Here is a 21,105-nt window from a genome sequence, read left to right on the forward strand (position 1 = left end):
ATATTAGGGATAGACGCCGATATTTGGCATTTTGACAAATATCGGCATCGGCCATGTTTTGAATCTGAAGGCCGATAAAGCTCACTGAGCAGGGGATACTTGCGAACGTAGCGAATTTGGGGTTTTCATCAGGATTTGTAAGATGTTCGCAGTCAGTTTTTATTTGTCGTAAACACATTTGGAACATATTCACACAATTTTTCACCGCGAAAATCTTTTTGAAACGTTTTTACGAACCCTAACAAAAACCCCAAATGAGCTACATTCACATGAATTTGTTACTCAGTGAGAAATTATATATAGTTTGAAAGAATTCCCCCCCTCCCCATTTTACTGCAAATGAATATCGGTTTGAAATATCGGTTATCGGCCGACTTGACTACAAATAATCTGTATCGGTATCGGCCTTGAAAAAACCATATCGGTCTATCACTAATATATATATATATATATATATATATATATATATATATATATATATATATATATATATATATATATATATATATATATATATATATTTATTTTTTTTTAAATGCATTCCAATATTTTGAAAATTGATATGGATGACAAGTAAACCGGTTTGATGAATCATCCATGAAACTTCCACTATATGCCAATTAACCTACAGAACAATTCAATAATCAACAATCAATCAGAATTGAAACGCGTGTTGTCGTAATACTTTTTTATCTTATTTATTTGCTTTTGTGGCACACGTGACCAGTCGAGTCACTTCGCCGAGCCGGGTGATGTGATTTGTTTTTTTTTGTTTTTTTTTTGCTCCAGTTGTAAAACCGGTTTGTATCTGTTCTCTTGCAACACTTACTAAGCCAAACACATTCAATCAAATCAGTCCAAAAAAAAAAGAAAAAAGAGAGAGAGAGAATATTATCCTGAATGTTCTGTTGTCAAATGTGAATGTGGAAAAGTGCAGTTGCCAAATGTGTGCAAGTTGGTCTCAGCCCGTGAATCCTGGCCGGGGCCCGCTGAACCTGTTCCGTCGGAGTGACTCACGACAGATGCTCCACGAGGGCCCGCACAGATTACACTTGTCTGATTCCGACCTCCATTGTGAGGATTTGAGGAAAAAACTAATTAATTCCCTAATGAAGATTAAGCCTCACCACACTGATGAGCTTTGTCGGTTTTACGTTGTAACATATTGTTACAAGCGTCGGTTTAGAACATCCTTTGTCGCCTAAAAAGAGAAACAAATGCCGCTTGCTGTGAGTTACAGAAAAACATGCTCTGCTTTTTTAGTCACAGAAGAATTATATGATGAAATCATCAATCAGGCGGGTCGCCTGCGAATCAAATCTCAAATCACGGGAAAAAAATAGCAGCCGGCCGTCGGCCACTCGCGTCGAATAGTTGCTGAACCCCGCGCGATGCACTTCAGTCGGGTTCGGCGGCATCACTCGGTGTGCGGTAGGGATGTAACGATAATATAATATATAATATTATATAATAATATCGTGATATTAAAACTGCCACAATATCGTCGTCGTCATGTTCACAATATTTAAAAGGAACACATCTGTTCAAAAAAAAAAAAAAAAAAGGTCAGGTTGATTTCCATTTGCGCAGTTCTAGCACCCTCTGATGGCTAGTTTATTAGTGCAATTTAATTTTTATAAGGGATGTTTTGGCCTTCCATTTTTAAAATCTATGCTAATTGTCAGATGAAGGGGAATGTGATATGCTCGTGAAGCGAGTCAATGTGTGCGTGCATTAACAAGTGCCTCAATATTGTTATTAGAGATTGTAGGTGGTTTATATGCATTGTTGTTATGTACAAAATTAAAATATTGTGCTTTTTTTGGCATGAGACCCCCCCCCTTTTTTTTTTTTATAAACAATATTGTGACCTTTTTTAAATATCGCCAATATCGCCCACAATATCGTGACAATGATCGTATCATGACCTTCATATCGTGATAATTTGTATCTTGTTACATCCCTAGTGCAAAATTCCCTTCCACACAGGCGGCATCTCACCTCTGTTACGGCGCCAGTAAAGAAAAGTGAGTCGAAAAGAAGCAGAAAAAATACCGGCTGTTGCAAGTGATTTAAAAAAAAAAAAAAAAAAAGAGCTACGGTATGAGGTGTACTTTGTTCAAATGGGTCGGCGTAGCCCAGTTTGTCCACAGGATTAATGACTCGCAGGTACTTTGTCAAGCGGGCATGACTTGAGTAGCAAATATTTTTTGGCACGCCACTACATAAATCCCGATGCCGTTGCAGGCCTTATTTCCTTCGGCTGTGTAATAATTAGGGGTGGGACAAAAAACCGATTCGACCGAACCATCGGTCGTCAAGGGGAGCTAAACGGCCGTATCGGTAGCAGACTTGTCAACCGATACAAAATCCGCCGGGAATCCTTAGATACATCGCTTGTAAAGCTGTGGACCGGATATCGCGTGGTTGTGAATCGGTTGCGAGTGAGGCTTTATGGTTTTCATAACAATAGCAAGAGTTCTGCGCCGTGCTCTACTTGTTTTGTTTATATTTCAGTAGCATCACTATTCAAGCTACTTCCCTGTTTACAGAGAGCTAGGAGAGTAGCGCTCAGAGACGCTTCATTCCCCGGATGTTGTAAACATAATGCAAAGACGTTACGCACCTTGGGGAGGAGCCTACCGTCAACGCCGTGCTCGCGACACGGCGCGCGCGCGCACAACGAGTGACAACATGCAACAGTTAGCAGAAGCCGGTGATGTACATCTCGGTATTTCCCATTGCTATCGAGTCCTCTCGGTGCACGCGTATGTCCCGGGCCGGCGTTGGTACTGCACGCGAGCCAAAAAGAATAACTCCCGTGACGATCCAATGCATGGATTCAAACGACACAGGTATGTCCCACAGCCAACACACCAGCTATGCTAAAAGCACACTGCAAGTATCTCATTTCTCAGTTTGTGGCTCCCTGTCAATATATACAACGAGAATGAGCAGCAGAGAACTGAGACGTGCCCGTGATTACGTCATCAAACGCAAAATGAACGACAGCCCAAAAAAACAAAACATAAACAGTAGTGATTCCGTGGTCATCATCTTGTCTCAGATTAAAAAAATCAAAACTAAAAGATGTCATACATTAACCAAAAATGAATATGATGGCAAAAGAAAAACAAATATTGTTAAAAACAAAAATTGTAAATAAAAAGGGAAGGGCACTTTTGTAAATATTTTTGGATATATGAAGTGGTTAAAATGTGTTTGATAGAGTTATTGTTCCATAAGGTGGCTTCATATTTCTTTTGGCTGGACGGTAGGTTTATTTCATGTCTTAAATTTATGTTTCTGAAATACTTCACAATGTGCACATATTCTGTTTAATTGTGTTGGTGTCTTTTTAAAGGTTAAATATTTATATTTCAAATTGAATTATCAGCCTTTTTTTCCTGATCCTTATTTTGAATAAAAAAATAATAAAAAACAATTATAACTCTCAATAACGACTAATAAGTATTTAGCCTGATACATTTTTCAGTCATATCGCCCAGCCCTTTGTTGCGGTCTAATTAAACAATTGATTCAATATATGAAAATATAGAAGACATTTTTGTTGTTGTTTTTTTTTTTTTTACACATTTGTAGATACTGTAAAAATTTGTGGTGTTTTAAGATTAATGTTTACAAGCAACAAATGTCACTATAAGTTTTGAATATTGAAATGAATCGTATCGAATCGAAAATCGTATCGTTCCCAAACTTAATCGAACCGTATCGAACCGTTCTGTTCTGAAAGATAATCGTTTTTCAATCGAATCGCAACCTGTGTATCGAGATACATATCGAATCGGCCTCATGTCAGAGATTCCCACCCCTAGTAATAATGAGGAAAAACAGCATGCGTGTCTTTATTTAACACACCGTCCCCTTGGGTGCAAGGGACATTTCCTGTGCTGGTTTGCGATTATTTATCACCTTCCAGAACACAACGTCGGATTCGTCGCAGCCGCAGGACCCTCGCATGACGGACGCGCGCCCTTAAAATAACCCAATTTGTTCGGCTTTAATCAAAAGTTCACACTCTTCGGGGGGGGAGTCTGCCCAAGGGGTGGCGGGAGTCGGCGCTGGGCTGTCTTACGAAAAAAATACATGAAATAAGAGAGTGTGTGTCTGTGTTAGTGACAGGCCTGCTGGTAATTTAAACATGACTCAAGAGTAGACTCCGAGCAGGCCATTTGTGGAGTTGCAGCCCGACGACGAGGCGATCGGACAGGCTTGCCGACGGCGAGATTGCAACGTCCTGCATCTTAAAGGGTCGTTTCATAAAAGGCACACTCCTTGGCCACTTTCACGCAGCATGTTGTGCACAATCAGTGATGACCATATAAACTGACCGATCTCCATTACTTGTACAAACGATTCATCATCCACCCCGCAGTGCACAGAAATGTCATATTATGGATATGGATTAAATTAGGGCTGCACAATATATCGGAAAAATATCGATATCGTGATATTGGCCGATGCAATATGCATATCGCAAAGACATGCAAATAAGTATGATACGGAATTTTATGCTTTTATCTGAAATTGACCAGTCAGGCTGACTGATACAATTCACGACTGCACTCTCTGTAAAAAAAAAAAAAATCCCCTCCTCACCCTCTCTTTTTATTTGGTTTCCACGGCCCGAGTTCCATGGGCGTTCCAACCCTAATGATGCAAATGCAAAACATAGTTGGAATACAGTGTACTTAGCGAAAATGTGCACTGCCATCCAATAGTTGAACATTATCGAGAGATTAATTAAGAATACATTGATTATTTTGCCGCATAAAAAAATGTAATTCTTTCATTAGATAAAATTGTCATTTCTTTAGGTACATGTTAAATATCGCAATAATATGTATATCATGTTTTTTCCAATATTGTGCAGCCCTACATCAAATAGCGTTTTTACTATATTGTAAGCATTATTTTATTTACGGTTTACACTTTACAATATTGGAAAATCATGCGATATACGATATAGTTGCTGAAAATAGCAATATCGATATTTAACATGTATCTAAGGAAATTACGTTTTTATGAACTAATGAAAGAATTACATTTTTTATGCAGCAAAATAAGTAAACTCAATATAATCTTAATTAATTGTAATTACCTTTCGATAATGTTCAACTATTGGATGGATGTGTACATTTTAGTTTGCGAGTGACTGGTCAAATTCAGATAAAAGCATAAAATTCCATGTGAAACTTATTGCGTGTCTTTGCGATATGCATATTGCATGGTCCAATAAACCAATATCGATATTTTTTACGATATATTGGGCAACCCTAATATCCGCATTATTTTTTTTTTCCCCAAATTCTGAAAGATGCCGCAAGATAGCGTCAAAGCCCCGTAAAGGTAGCAACAAGTAAGGATTGGTATATTCTCGTGTTGTTCCGATACTGTTTTTTGGCCCCCAATACCGATTGTGACTCCCAGTTTTGAAGTATCGGCCGATACCGTACCGATGCCCATGTTTTTTTTTTTTTTTTTTTTTTTCCAACATGAAAAAGCATCTCTGAAAAGATAATCGCTTCCATGATTTGCCTTTTCTTCCCTTGACCATATCAAATGAGAACCCAAAACGAACTGAGACTCGACCATGGGACTTTTTGGGGCCCCGTCGCCTCGTCTCTTACCTTGGCAGTCTTGTGGTCAAACCAGACCAGGGCGTGGTTCCTCGACAGCACCTTGCAGTCGAAGGTGGCGTTGCTCTGCGCCGGCCGGCAGCGCGCCACCGACCGGCCGATCTTGACGGGCTCGTCCAGGTAAACATGCCTCTCCTGGAATGGGTGCGAGTTGGGTCGGCAGGCGAACACGGCGAGCGCTGAAGGCATTGATTTTGGCTTGAGAGTGTTACTCCAACCGGGCACAAGGGACAGGTTTTCTTGATCCAGAGTGGCAGGCGATTGTGATCCAATACTCCCCCAAAATTGAATAATCAACCGTTTCTGGGGGTTTGCGTGCGGTTTAGTCTCCTGCTATGTTTTTAGGGGTTGGGTGGGGTGAGGCACTAACTAATAAACATTGTCCACTGCGCACGGCTCAGGTAGAAAAACGATGCCCATCCATGTGCATAAGGACAGTCGGGTGAGGAGTGCCATGTGTCAGGACATGCATGACTGAGTATGGAAGGGGCAGTCTGGGAAACAGCCCCCCCACGTCCATCAAACTATTCAAGTACTAAAGCAAGGAAAGGATGAAGATATACTACAAATGTAATCTTGATTACTTTCCTGTGGTGACGATGAATCTCGTCTGAAGAAAAGTCAATACAAGCTCTTGGGGCCTGTTCTTGCAGTGCAATTGCACAAACATTCACTTGTTTTGTTTTTATGTAGGGTCTGCAATTAGCACTCCTGCTGAAACACAAGCCACCTTAGCAAAAAGGTAGCCAAGGGAACGCAGAGTTCAGAGAATTAAGAGGTTTGCCAGGTAGAGGAGTTAAATCACTTCCGTCCTCCAGTTAAGTAGCCACCGTTGAATTAATATAAACAAAGACACTCGCTTGTCGGGATTAGCAGTGCAAACTACGGGGGCGGGGAGGGGGATGCTAAATTGGCAGGATCGTCAGGAGTAAGTGGACAAGTGAAGCGCTAACGCGGCTAGGCTAGGCGGCTAGGCTAATCAAGAGTGCTCGCAAACTTATCAGCCGGGCCCCGGAAGACTCTCTGCGCACCCTTCTCGACCAGCTCGCTTACCAAATGGGAACGAAAAGCCATTTTTAGTCGGCCTCGCGAGGCGCTAATCCCCGTCGTTCCGATACGAGCGACTCGGTCATCTATCTGCCTTTAGCTTTGAACAGCTAACCGGCTAAGTGACAGTCGGCGGAAAAAATAAAACAAAACCAGGGGGGGGGGGGGGGAGTAGTTTCGTCTTCAGCGCCCCCCTGCTCGTATCCACGGTAAATCCCCGGCGCGGGCCCACCCGAACCGCGCTGTCATGCGCTTCACCCTCGCTGCGGCTCGCGTCTCCAACTTATTGCCGTCGCCTCGGTGCAGTTTCCTGGTCGGAATGTAGAAGTTGTCGTCCTCCGCGAGTCGCGGCCGCCATAGTGTAACCAGAGAGCCGACTACTGGCGGTGTTGCGTTCACGTGCCCAATGACATCAACTTGCACTGGCTGCTGAGCTCATCAAAACCCACAACGTATTTACATAATCAGGATAAGCGCTATACGCTTTATAACGAAACATGCGACGTAAACCACAATATGATAATATTTGTATTAGTATTTAATACAGTATTTTTTAAATTACAGTTGATAAGAACATTAATGTCGCTGTTATTTTTTTTGTATTTTACTGTAATAGTGGTTGATGTACGGTGGCTGAGTAGGAAGAAGAAAAAAAACTTTGAAACGCACTTTTCGGCCACCGTAGAGTTACAGTTAGGTTTGTTCGAGTGTTAATAATCACATTATTATACATTATTAAAGCGACAATACACTTATAACATATCACGTTGCATTTGCTTACGTCAGGCGGAATCATAATCAAGAAACCATACAAATATGTTCTTTTAGACATCAACAACGCATCATCAAAGAGAGCAAAGCATTTTCAAAACATTGGGGGGGAAAAATGTTGGAAAACTATTCAATTAGCCAAATTTAGAAATGTGAAAATAAATCCGAGTTAATATGATTTATACTCATATATAGCATTTCACGATAAGATCAGCTACTGTGGAACTACATTGATTTTCTTATATAGATTTAATTTAAATTAATTGAATTTAAAAAAAAAAAGTTAATTAAATGTTGTTTTAGCATGTTCAGATTTTTTTTAGCTAAAATTTATCATAAGACCATATTATAAGAAACTATCAAACCACAATGAACAATATATTATTATTCATATTTAACATAAAAAAGACAACTAGCATTTGTACCATGGCTGAGTAGAATAAACAATTGTATAAAAATAAAAATGTATATTTATGGTTAATGTTGTTTTTTTCTGTAATAAAATATACAATATTAAATCAATGTATTCAATTTTAAGGTCATTTCCATGTTGATGTTATCCAAAACAAAACATAAAATAATGTTATGTGTATTCCCATTTTATAATTTTTTTTCCAAACAAATAAGAAAACCAACCATTTATCGGAACACATACTTCTTAGCCACAAGGAATTACAATTAATAATTTTATAAGTTGGTTTGATTTTAGCTAAAATTTTATTTAAAAAAAATTCCAAAATGTTTAATCTATATAAATCTTATTCAACCTCTTTATTTTGTGAAAAATTCAGCCACCAGTTTGGGAATCCCTGGTCTACACTATCACCCATTAACCCAGCAGGGCCCCTAAAGCAAAGATTTGTCAGTGGAAGGGAAACACCACATTTATAGGCCAGAAAGTTGATTCCAGTTTCATTGTGTGGTGGTGCACTGGGGACGGGCAAAGCGGGAGGTATCAGATTCTGCTTATAGAGGTCAATAAATGTGTGTTACACTCAAGAGATCTTGGAAGCGGAGAGCAAATCGATGCCACTAGGGAACATCGCACGGTACCAATGGAAGGCTAATAAGCTCGTCATGTCACCAACTCTCGTAGAGGGATTTTGACTGAGGACTCATGTGGATATTTCTTGGCAAATGGCCACAAGGTCAAGTAACTTTAATACATAAACATGAATTAAATGCAGATGATCAGTGTGTCAACTGTATTTATTTCACCAACACAACCTGCTTTGCAATTCCGTCATAAGTTAACATTTCCTTAAAGATGAACAAATTCAAACGAGACCATTTACACTGCAACTGAAATTTAAACTGCTCCTTTTTCATTCTGTCAGCCTGATTCCAAAACGGACTACATTGTTTGTTCCATAAATGCCTACACACAACACAACACACCGTACATATTAAAAAACAAATACATTTTGCACATTAAAAATGGTGAACTAATCACATGAGAACAGTGCATTAAATTAGTATCCACAGTGCAAATTCGAGACGCCCAATTTTGGAAGTACAGTTCTGATTTTAAAGTGAAAGACTATACTATTAGAAATGCATACGAGCTGCTTCGTGAACGCATCATTTACAAACCATTCACTGAAAACTTCAAAAATCGGCAGCCTGCCTCTAACAGTTTTTATTTAGACGAGAAGCACGAATCGGTGTTATTATAATAATTGTTTATAGGTCAATTTCATTATTTGTTGAACGTTAACTTTTCCGAGTTCCTATGTTGTAACTTGAACACAACCCGGGAACGTCCGTGCGTGATGACGTACGCCGTTACGTCACTCCCGAACGTCTGGAGCATCTCTGGTGGCTAAGCTAGGTGGCTAACTGCGCCGCAGTTTATTTGTGTTGTTTCCCACAAGACAAAAAAAAAACGAGCACAAATATCGGCTTTTTGCAAGTGGGGGAAACACTAAACATTCTCCCGAGTGTCCGTCCCCGTCGGGCCGCTCGTTATGGCTCTGCAAGGCCCGGAGGAGCTGGGGGAGCCGGTGGAGGAGTCGGAGGACCTGGACGACCATGACGCCAGTAGTATCTCCCCGGCCGAGGAGATAACGCTGCCCGCCGGGCCCGGGGGCGACGACGACGACGACGACGATCTCGCGGGGACCACCGTGTTGCTGCCCTGGGACCGCTTCTCGGCCTGGCTGCACTGCATCTGCGTGGTGGGCTTCGACCTGGAGCTGGGACAGGCGGTGGAGGTGAGGGGAGACCCGCCGAGGTCAGCTGGTTCTTCGGAGGAAGGGAGTCCTGCTGGGAATGGTTCCAAAAGTTCGCTTTTTATCGACGGCTCCGACTAATTCCATAGAAAAAAAAAACAACCACTTCATGAAGTTGTTTTCTCACTGCTTATACGGCAGACACAGATGGCGTGTTGAACATTTAAGAAATAATTATTACTATAAAAACATGTAAACATAGCTACACTTGAAAATTGGTCTTTAAAACATATTGACAAACACATTATTACCCCAACATTGTCTTAAAACTAGTATACAATGCAGCAATGCTATATTGCAGCTAAAATTAACTGTACAGGATGTCGGAATTTAGAGTTCCTCCCTTCTGTGTAATACCACGTTGTGCCACAACATGCCGGGCAGCACTGAGCTACTACTGGAAGAGATGTAGCGCAATTAAGTGCTAGAAGAAGAGTCGGAGACGGTCCCAAAATAAGGTCCATTACATTAATAGTTGTTTGCACAGAGCAGAAAAAATAGATCCCTGTGGATATTGTAACAACAATATGTATTATTGTAATAACATTTGTTGTTGGAAAAAATGTACAAAGCAAAAAAAAAAAAAGTAATGGTCTATTTCGCACATTTTCACTTACTGCAATAAATAGGGATATCCTAAACTGACTTATAACTACTAATATCTCAAAAACAAAGTTATTATGCATTAAGATTTTTTTTTTTTTAATGAAAATAATTTTTTTGGGGGTATAAGTTAATTCTGCAAACACCAATTACCGTGCCTATGTGTGCTTTCTTGTCAGTGGATAATTTAGAACCATTAGTTTAACCATTCCTCGAAACAATGCTACATGTCAGTCAATTCACTAGAAAATTACACTACATTTTCCCACTTTACTTTCAAATACAGTGCCTAATGATGTTAATTAAACACATACATGCCTTACTAGACTTTGAGGTGTGATGCAGGTAAATTACTATTGAATTCTTCAAACTTGTTGTTTGGGTATTTTTTTATTTTATTTTTTTTTCCATTTCTGGCTGTTATGCGAGACCACAAAAGGGACTTTAGGCTCCTGAAAAGCTACATATGACTATTCCGAATGTGAATGTTGCGATTTGGTGGCGTGATAACTGCGCTGATGTTTCCAACAGGTGATTTATCCGCATCATTCCAAGTTGTCTGAGAAAGAGGTGAGTGTACTGCAGCCGCTTGATTTGTACGGTCTGATACGATCTGGTCCATTCGCACAACAAGTAAATCCTGTTATTGTTGTGGTTTCCTCTCAGAAAACCAGCATTTGCTACCTTTCCTTCCCGGACTCCAACTCAGGTAGGATTGTTTCCGTTTGAGGTCTTTAAAAAAAAAATAAAAATGTTGCGATAACTCAAATTTACTTGGAATGATTTGTCTTGCGCAACAGTTAAAGATTGTACCTCAGTGTTTGAAAGCAAACCTTTCTCACTTCACATTTCCTCCAAACTCTTGCGATGTAACAAAGTATTTGTGACAGTAGTTTGTACACTCGACTGCTTTGCCAGCCTGGCCCGCTCCAGGCGCAAAGCGACGCCGCCACGAGCCCCGTCGGGCCGCTTTGAGGGCTGCGATGGCCTCTGACAGGTCGGGCGCTCCTCACGCAGTCGCCACACGACGCAGTACAACCCGCTCCATTCTGTTTTTTTTTGTTTTGTAACTTTTTATGTTACCAATTTTCAACATACAAAATGAAAGTCATACAAATAAACAAGCAGACTTGCAAACCAAAAGGCAACTTTGCGAGAAATTGCCAAATACAAAAAAAAAACAATATAAGAATAATAATAAAATAGTGGGGGGAAAAAATAAGTCAGAGATGTTACCAGGAAATAATAATACAAAAATTGCCTAAACAAAAATAATATACCTCATATGTATATATTATTATTATTATTTTTATTTTTTTGTATATATAATTAATTGGAAAAAAATCATTTCCAAATGAATAGATTATCAAAATAATCATCAGTGTCAGCCCCTAATTTGTCCCCTTTCAGTAGCCAGTAGTTCCTCATCCGGCTCTTCCTGGTTACTTCCAGGTTGCCTGGGCGACACCCAGTTCTGCTTCCGCTTTCGTCAAGGCTCCAACAGGAAGTCGTCGCTGGGCTGCTTCCTGGAAACCAGTGACAGGGATGCGCCGCCATGCCTCAAGGTTGTCACACACACACACGCCAGTATAGTTAAAGCAGCTGTTAAATGCTTTAAAAAAAGAAGAAGTCAATTTTCATTAGTACTATATGTGCCCTTAACATTCTAAACAGTTTACTGTATGTTGTGCGTGTTCACAGAGGGAGCAGGGCCATTATTATGGCTACGTGTATTTTCGTCAAGTGCGGGACAAGTCTCTGAAGAGAGGCTACTTCCAGAAGGTGGATGAAAACACCATCGATATCTGTGATTGTTGCGTAATTATCCATGTGCTGATCAATCATCTTGATGTTTGTGCTCTGCAGTCTCTGGTCCTGATCAGTAAGCTGCCCTACGTGACATTTTTCCACTCGCTCCTCAAGATCATGGCTCCGGAATACTTTGAGAAGTTGGAACCCTGTCTCGAGGCCGGTATGTATGCGTTTTTGGCTCCCAATTCCACGTTTTGCTTTCTCGTCCCTTTGACCTACAAATGGCGGGGTGGGGTGGGGGGGGCCAAAAAAAAAAGTGCTGCAAAATGGCCGAACATTAACTCATTTGCTCCCAAAAAACGTATAAATACGTTCTGTTTTAAATGTATTGTGTCCCAAAGATGTATTTATACATTTTTTTAATGTTTTTTTTTTATGCTGCCTTGATGCAGCTTCTTAGCTACAGAGAACAGGTGGGGAAAAAAAAAAAAAAAGTAGTAATTACAAAAACGGCCAGCATGTGGCAGCAGAGTATAAGAGATCAACCGGGGCCGCGATGAAAACAAGCCGTTTACTCACAATTCTAAGCAGATTTGTGAATAATGGTGAAATATATATTAAGCTATATTCTAATGCTAATTGCTGAAAAACAGAAACAGAAATATTTTTTTTCCTGATGAAAGAAGAGACTTTAATCTTTGTTTTGGTAGGTTCCATGTTTTTATTTATTTGTATTTATTTATTTATTTTTTTCCACAACCTGGGAGCGAAGGGGGTTGCTTCAGTCAAAATGGCTGCATAATAGCTGATAAAAAATTGAAATAAAAAAATGTATTTGTATAAAATTTCATACAGGAATTGTAGACAAAAATGACAAAATAGTGAAACCTGCACTTAGTCCACTTTTAGTGTCAGGCCACACCCTCCTTTTGTCCACATCTTATATTACATGAAGCTTTTTTCATTTTTTTTTTTGCCTCACAGCTTGTAACGATATGGACCGCTGGCCCACGCCGCATCCGGGGAGGATCCTCACGCTGCCCATCATGGGCGTGGTCATCAAGGTAAGTGCGGCGGCGGCACCATACTAGGTAAGAGTCAGTGACTCACAAGGGGAGAAACATTGAATATTTTTGACATCGACCGCAGGTGCGCATCCCGACCTGTTACGACAAACCGGGAACGTCTCAACTGGTCCAGTCAGCTCAGGTGACCATAAAAACTCCTTATTTTTATATTTTTACTTTTTAAATGAGACTTAATGTGATTTTTTTTGTCCAGAGTGACAGTCTGGTGTCCATTGTGCTTCCCACCATCCATGAAGTGGACCTCTTCAGGTGAGAGCTCCAAATGACTTTTGGACACATCTCTAATTGTCAGTAGTGTGTTTTTACTACACAATATTATATCTAAAAAATATATATAAATATAATATATTTATGTATATATTGAGACACTTTCTTGCTAAGGCAAGCACAAATTGAGTTCCTGCACATATTGACTCTGCAATACCTTTTTTTTTTTCTCTCTCTTTTTTTTAGTAAAAAAAATACAACTTTATTCCACCCAAATAACGATTGTTGGCTTGTGGAATTAAATTTTATTTACTCCTGTTAATCTATCATGCACAATTCATGCTTGTCAGATGTGATGACACCAAAATCCGATGCCTCTCTCTGTCTATCCAGGTGTTTCTTTCCGGTCTTCTTCCACATCCAGATGTTGTGGGAGTTGGTGTTGCTGGGGGAGGCGCTCGTTGTCATGGCGCCCTCTCCCGCCGAGTCGTCGGACACCGTGATGGCGCTGGTCAGGTGGGTCCCAAATATCCCATTCATGCCATTTCACACCATGCTGCCACCCGGTCAGGTTCATCCCAAATTTTGCCAATGCAACTGTAAACTATTTCTGGCATGCCACTTCACCATACAATCCATTTTTTATCGTCTTTCTTTCAATCAATTGTAAACGTTCTAACATTGTTGAAATTTTATCCCAAAATATTCTACCCATTGATGTCTTTCTATGCAGCTGCGTGTCTCCTCTGCGCTACTGCAGCGACTTCCGGCCGTACTTCACCATCCACGACAGCGAGTTCAAGGAGTACACCACCAGGACGCAAGCTCCGTGAGTCCAAATCATTCACACGCGTACGCACACACAGCGCTCAATGGTGGCAGGAGACGGAATTTTTACTTTAATTTTATGTTCTATATTTACCTTTACTTTTTTTTTTTTTTTACTTACAAAAGTCTCCTTTCTTAATGCTAATAAACAATGCAAAACGCCAAAGACGGGCTAGATGGAAAATGATATCCAATGAAAAAAATGCAAAAAATAAAAATTCATGCAATAGCGCCACCTAGGAATGCAGTACCTGCCATTCATTTAGATGGAAAAGTGGAACTAAGATAGTTGGTATACATGTAATCACTTAGCATAATTGCCATGGATACATTTGCAATGTACAGTCGGTGGTGGGACTCGAACCCGCGACCTCCTGATTACTGGACAATGCATTTTACCAAGTTTGCCACTGAGCAATATCACAGAACTGGTAATAATGAGAAGTTGTATGTATGTAAGTGGGCGTGGAAAGTGGGGAAAAATTGAAAAAAGTTCCATGTCAGTCCCGTTGAAAATGAATGGGGAAAAGTTGATATTTAACATTAAATTGTGCGAATACTGTAAGTGCTGTGAAATCAGACGATATATTCCCAAGATGGCGTGAATTTTTGAAGCAAGTTGAAATTGGAACGGTGCAAATCAGAAGTATTATGTGGCAGTTATTACAGCATTCCCACAACTAGACTAAGTGCAATTTCTGGAGAAAAACAAACCTCAAACCTCAAACCTCCCCCCGTAGTCCGTCAGTCATCCTGGGAGTGACGAACCCGTTCTTCGCCAAGACTCTGCAGCATTGGCCTCACATCATCCGCATCGGCGACATGAAGCAAGCAGGTATTGGACATATCGTAATCGTAATCACATGATGCTTGATTGCAAGGGTGGCGTTTTAAAATGTGATCCCCCCCCCCCCCCCCCCCCCCCCGCCCACAGGTGAGATGGCCAAGCAGATGAAAGTGAAGAAACTGAAGAATCTGAAAACTCTCGATTCCAAACCCGGTAAATGTCTCTGTTTCTCTCAGTCTGGAAAAAGAATTGGGGCGGCAAGTAGGGCTGGTTATCGATTCTAAATTTCCTCAATCAATTTGATTTCGATTCACAAGAGTTTGATTAGATTTTTCACAATTTGATTCAATTCAGTTACATAAATCAGATATTGATTAATTATGGAACATCAATTCTTCTTAAAATGTCATTTATATATATATATAAATATGTCTTTGGGAATATGGTAATAGTTAGAATCTATTTATACGTTTTTGGGAGCAAATGAGTTCATGAAAGTAACACGTGTTACAATCAGTTAAGTGTGACATAAAAATTGACATCAGCAAGGATAAGATGAAAATATTGTCATAATTATAATTTAATAATTGTAATTATAAACTTAATATATTGAATTGTCGTAAAGTGCAATGAGTCAGGTCTTTCATAAATTTAAGAAAATACTTTTAAATTCACGTGAACAGTAAATTTCAAGAAAACAGTAAGATGCCAAAAAAAAAAGGCATTTAAAATTCTATTTTTGTCAGAATTTATTGGGAAAAAAAATACATATTTAATAGGGGTGTTAAAAAAAAATCGATTCGGCGATATATCGCGATACTACATCGCGCGATTCTCGAATCGATTAAAAAAAATTTCTTTTTTTTTTTTTTTTTTTAAAGAGCTCAGAATTGTTCATTCGGTAGTCTTACCGATTCAACGTCTTATCATCATTGCCTTTTTTTTTTTTTTTTTTTTTTTTTTTTTGTGTGTGTGTGTGTGTGAATCGATTTTTAAACTTCCATTTTTAATGGAAAAATATTCAACAAAACGTCTGACTTCGGGTTAGGATTCACACCTTGAGCATGGAAGAATGTTATATGAACGGCACATTAAGCCTTAATATTTTTATTTTAATGCTGTTCAAACATGAAACAGATTACAACCTCTATAAGACTGAAATTTCAGATCAATAAATAATACATTTTCATATAAATCTTACACTCTACAAGCTTACTGATTAGTATTTTCTAAATTTGAATGAAAAAAAAATCTCAACAATCGACTTATAAATTCGTATCGAATCGTGACCTGTGAATCGTGATACGAATCGAATCGTCAGGTACTAGGCAATTCACACCCCTAATATTTAAATAATCGAGTCATGGCTTTATGAATTAATATTGGGCCCGAAAAGGAAAATAGATCTGAAATTGATTATCCCAAAAAAAATTTTTAAACCCAGCCCAGGAAATGGGAAAATCAATTCAGTGGTCCCCATGAATGGTAATTAATAGAGGAGATAAAGTTTCTTCTCGGACTGAAGTCATCAATCTCATTAGAATCGCTCGGAAATTGATTCAGTCGAAATGTGTGCCTGACTCAAGTTATGTGTGTGTGTGTGTTTTCCAGGCGTGTACACGGCGTACAAGCCATATCTCAACAAAGATGAGGAAATCATCAAGCAGCTTCAGAAGGTCAATTCAACACGACATCACCATACATGACAGTTATTCATTTTTTTTAGCTTGTTTTTGTCAGGGTGTTCACCAGAAGAGGCCCTCGGCGGCCCAGAATGCAATTCTGCGCCGCTACTTTCTGGAGCTGACGCAGAGCTTCATCATCCCCCTGGTACGTCGTCGCCGATATCGCGATCGCGAGTCGTCCGGGAACGTGAGCGTTGCGTTGTGTTTGGCGTCTGCCCGCGCTCGCAGGAGCGCTACGTGGCCAGCCTGATGCCGCTGCAGAAGTCCATCAGCCCGTGGAAGAGTCCTCCGCTGCTGCGAGCGTTCGTCCAGCAGGACTTCATGAAGACGCTGGAGAAGGCCGGCCCGCAGCTCACCTCCAGACTCAAGGGGGACTGGATCGGACTCTACAGGTACGCTCGCCACCGATACGGCCAAAATGGCCGACGGTCTTGCTAAAATTGTCGTGGAAATTGGTCTGAATTGTTTTCAATTCGACAGGCACTTCCTGAAATCTCCCAACTTTGACGGCTGGTTCCGCAACAGAAGGAAGGAGATGACGCAGAAGCTGGAGGCCCTGCACCTGGAAGCGCTCTGTGAGGAGGTGAGGAGGAGCAGGAGGAAGCTTGTTCAACCAAATCACATTTTTCCAAAACCAAAACTGTTCATCTTGACAAGATGTAAGGTCTATTTTTGTCTGAATAAAAAGACATTATCTTATGAGAATTAAGCTTTTTTTTTCTTTTTTTTTTCAAGATATTTTTATATTTATTCTGGAAAACACGCCATATAAAACAGTTTATTTTCATAACAATACACTTTTTAACTCATTCACTGCCATTAACGGCAAAAGACGTCAAATGATGCTTTTTTTGCTGGCCTGGCAGTGAATGTGTTAACAATATATAATTGAATATTTAAATATTATTAAGTATACTAAATAAATGAATTCATAATTGAAATTTAATAAATTAATACATAATACCTTACAATTTAATTCATATTAAATTAAACATTAAGTATTAATATTAAATTAAATGAATAATAAATATTAATAAAGTCAATGAGTATATTTTCAAAACAATACGCTTTTTAAAAATGTATAATTTAATATTATTAAAAAATAATGTTAAAAAATAAATTTGTAAATAAAAAAATATTCAATTAATATTAAATATTAAATTAATATTAAGTCAAGTCATCTTTATTTATATAGCGCTTTCAAAAGTGAATTTCAAAAATGCAACTTTATTTTCATTTCATATTATTATACCTTTTTATTGTGGAAACCACACCATATAAAAAATTAGGAGTTTATTTTCAAAACAATACGCTTTTTAAAAATAGATTTAATATTTAAATATTATTAAGTAAATATTCTAACATTAAATTAATTCATAAATACATAATTAATACATTAAAATTAAATAAATGTATAATAATATAATAATAAAAAATAATGAAAAAAATAAAAATAAATAATAATTTTTGCTTTTTCCCCTCAAATGTTGCGGAGCCCGTTTTTGAATTTTGTGTCGTGTCCTTGTTAGGACCTGCAGCAGCGAGTCCAGAGGCACTCGGAGGTGGAGACGGTGGATCTCGTCCTCAAGTTGAAGGACAAACTGGCAAGTAGAAGAAATTGGACCGCATCGCAAAAGAGAAAAAAAAAATGCTGACTCGTGTGTGTGTTTTTTTTTTTTTTTGTATGATCTCGCATGCAGAGTCAAGCGGAACGAGAGCGTCTGCCCGTGCGTGCCGGCACGCTGGCCAAACTGCGAGCGCACATCGACGGCGTCATCCTGGCCTTACCCGAAGACCTCCAGGGGATCCTCCACAAACCCACCACACCCTGAACTTTGACCCGAGACAAAAAAAAAAACCCAAAATGGCCACCTAACACATGAAGAACGCTCGGTATGTATATCCCGTCATTCCCAAACGTCCGGAGGGATTTTTTTTCTCCAACACTTGAAAAAGCGTTTTAATCTTGAATCTTTTTTTTTTTTTTTTTATACTTTTTAAATGCTTTTAAAGTGCACTTCTTCCCATTGTGTGCTTAAAAAAAAAAAAAAAGAAAGAAAAAAACACAGACACGAGTATGCAAGCAGCCAATGGTGGTGCTTTTTATTTGTATGTTTTCAACTGAACTTCACATCCGGTAAACAGCACAACAGCAGCAATACAACACCAGTGACGCACTCAGTTCGGCAGCAGCCAATCAGGCGTCTGCATGAAGCTCGTTACAAACTCATGTTAAATTGACATTCATTTGCTGAATACTTTTCATGGGGAATATTTTGAGGAGAATTTCCAGTAATGGATTGAATACCTTTCATGGGAAATTTGGTTAAAAAAAAAATTGCCTTCCTTGGAAAATAGGTAGCAACTGTTGTATATGGTAAATTTCTCAAATTTTGATGATTGTTGGAAACTTTCCACATTTTATTTTCTTCAAACTGAGAGGGGGGGGGGGGGGTAATACTGTAAAAGGATTATTCTCAGCCATTTTGAAATTATTTTATCCCTTTTTTGTCATGTTCTTAATAACAAAACTAACTCAAAGCTAATTAACAGCACATCAATGATGCAACACCAGCGACATCATTCACATTAGCCATTCAGGCGCTCTGCATCCATGTCACATGACCAACCCGGCAGCCTAGCTTGAATCGTTTTGTTTTTTTTAAGTTCTACATGTCACGTAGCAAATTTCTAGGGAAACTTTCATTCAAAACTCTCCTTAAAATGAGGATTTTTTTTAAATAGTGAGGAACTCATGGAAATGTTGTTAGAATTTTTCTGGGAATTTTTCTCTTCAAAATTAGTGGAAATCTTTTAACTTTACTGTCTAAGTGTCTTCATTGTGTTTTGGACGATATTGTCATAAAATTCCTGGAAATTCAATTCATAGAACATTTCCGAATTCAGAAACTTGCTGCTGTAAATTTTATGGGAAATTTAACAAATTTGGCACACACACACAAAAAAAAATCCGAATATTATTTGAATTTATGGATACTTTTCAATCGTGGGAAATTTCCAAAAGTGTTCCCTTTCGAACTGATTGTTTGAATGTGTTAAAAAAAAAAAAAAATGATGGCCTTAATTTATGCTAGCTAAGTTAACCCATTTTATTTTATTCCCCCGTAAACGCCTTCAAAATCTCTCAGGAAGTCTGTAAATTTCACTCACAATCGAAATAGTCAACAATAATTTATTTATTATTTCATTATTTCTTTGGCCACCTCATAACATATTTTTTTTTTGTTATTTGATTTTTTTTTGTTTTACTTGTAGTATTTTTTAAGCATTGCTTTTACTTTATGTTCACATTTCACACATCATAAAAAAAATTCCCACAATCTTTTTTGTGTAACATCATGATTGCTGCTTCAATGTATTAATAATTGTATCATTTTGTTGTGATTTTATTCTCCATGGGAAATTGATAGGCAATTTATGGAACTCATACGGGGAATTTGGCAAAATATTTCCGCTGAATGTCTGCAAACTTTTCATGGAAAATATCCCCCCAAAACTCCCGTTTGTTCCTATCAAATATTTCCAACTAATTTGGTGAAACATTTCCAAATAATTTGTGGAGGCTTTCTGTTGGAAATCTGCTCGAAAAAAAATCTGGAATTTTTTTTAAAGGAAATTTAACGGAAAAGTTTCCGGTGAATTTAGCAGAAATGTTTCCAGTATTACTTTTGAAAATCTAGTGAATTGCAGAAAACTTTCCATAACAAATGACATAGAACATTTCTGGGAACTTTTCTTCGGGAAAAAAATAGCAAATTTGAATCAATTTGTATCGAACTTTTCCCAATTTTTGAAAGTTTCCGTCACAAATTGTGGTGAATTGCTGGAAACTTTTCTTGGGAAATGTGTCAGAAAATGCTTCATTTTTTATTTTATTTTTTAACTGCATTAATAACCGTGGTTGTATTATTTTATGTTGTGATATTATTTCATGTAATGCACACTTGGAGCAGCAAAACTTTTATATTTTTAACAAAGACGCGTATTTTGACGCGTGTCTAACAATGGAGAAGTTGACTTTTTTTGGACAAAATGGTGTAATTAAAAATATGCAAATAATTATTTTGCTAATAGCACAGAGACGACAACGGTAGGCTCACGTTGAACCACTACATGAAACCACTTGTGTAATTTTATGGACTAATGATGTAAAATGATCGTTTCATTTGAAAGTCGACAGTTGTTTTTAGTTTTTTTATTGACATTTTTTTTTTTTATTTGTGTTTTATTAGCGTTCTAATAAAATGTTCAACCAGTTGGACAGTCAATGTCCTTTGTTGCCATGGCGACTTGTTTATTAGTTGTTGTTTTTTTCCTTTTACAATTTGTGTCAAGTGAGGAGAATTAAAATCCAAATAACGTGGGCTGCTTTCAGCATTCCCACAACTAGACTAAGTGCAATTTCTGGTGAAATTGTGTGGGAAT

The 21,105-nt window shown here is 38.5% G+C and overlaps 2 protein-coding genes across 11 annotated transcripts in view; one reads left to right on the forward strand and one right to left on the reverse strand.

Moving 5' to 3' along the window:
• The window catches only part of slmapa (sarcolemma associated protein a), a 40,964-nt gene extending 33,841 nt beyond the window's left edge, over positions 1 to 7,123 (reverse strand). For 4 of the 10 annotated variants that reach the window (XM_077528778.1, XM_077528776.1, XM_077528770.1 and 1 more), the window contains exon 1: positions 5,652 to 7,122. In XM_077528778.1, coding sequence (XP_077384904.1) covers positions 5,652 to 5,849 — 198 coding nt within the window. In that variant the 5' untranslated portion in view covers positions 5,850 to 7,122. Of the gene's footprint in view, positions 1 to 5,651 lie in introns of all 10 variants that reach the window. The other 6 variants (XM_077528777.1, XM_077528774.1, XM_077528772.1 and 3 more) reach the window with 2 other exon arrangements.
• Positions 7,124 to 9,246: 2,123 nt separating this feature from the next.
• dennd6a (DENN/MADD domain containing 6A) lies at positions 9,247 to 20,952 on the forward strand. The gene is made up of 19 exons (XM_077529376.1): positions 9,247 to 9,691; positions 10,844 to 10,882; positions 10,979 to 11,021; positions 11,765 to 11,877; positions 12,014 to 12,094; positions 12,179 to 12,284; positions 13,049 to 13,128; positions 13,214 to 13,273; positions 13,346 to 13,401; positions 13,753 to 13,875; positions 14,093 to 14,188; positions 14,928 to 15,022; positions 15,122 to 15,187; positions 16,586 to 16,650; positions 16,715 to 16,804; positions 16,888 to 17,051; positions 17,140 to 17,242; positions 18,189 to 18,263; positions 18,360 to 20,952. Exons 1-19 carry the CDS (start codon positions 9,446 to 9,448, stop codon positions 18,489 to 18,491), a joined length of 1,833 nt encoding a protein of 610 aa, XP_077385502.1. The 5' UTR covers positions 9,247 to 9,445; the 3' UTR covers positions 18,492 to 20,952.
• Positions 20,953 to 21,105: the final 153 nt, after the last annotated feature.

Source organism: Festucalex cinctus, chromosome 8 (genome assembly GCF_051991245.1).
Source record: "Festucalex cinctus isolate MCC-2025b chromosome 8, RoL_Fcin_1.0, whole genome shotgun sequence".
Taxonomy (NCBI): domain Eukaryota; kingdom Metazoa; phylum Chordata; class Actinopteri; order Syngnathiformes; family Syngnathidae; genus Festucalex; species Festucalex cinctus.

Bases quoted from the DNA above. Each gene is read 5' to 3' on its own strand.
- dennd6a (XM_077529376.1), top strand. From the start codon at position 9,446: ATGGCTCTGCAAGGCCCGGAGGAGCTGGGGGAGCCGGTGGAGGAGTCG. The intron at 9,692-10,843 runs GTGAGGGGAGAC...TGTTTCCAACAG, and splicing joins AGCTGGGACAGGCGGTGGAG to GTGATTTATCCGCATCATTC. The intron at 13,274-13,345 runs GTGACCATAAAA...TTTTTTGTCCAG, and splicing joins AACTGGTCCAGTCAGCTCAG to AGTGACAGTCTGGTGTCCAT.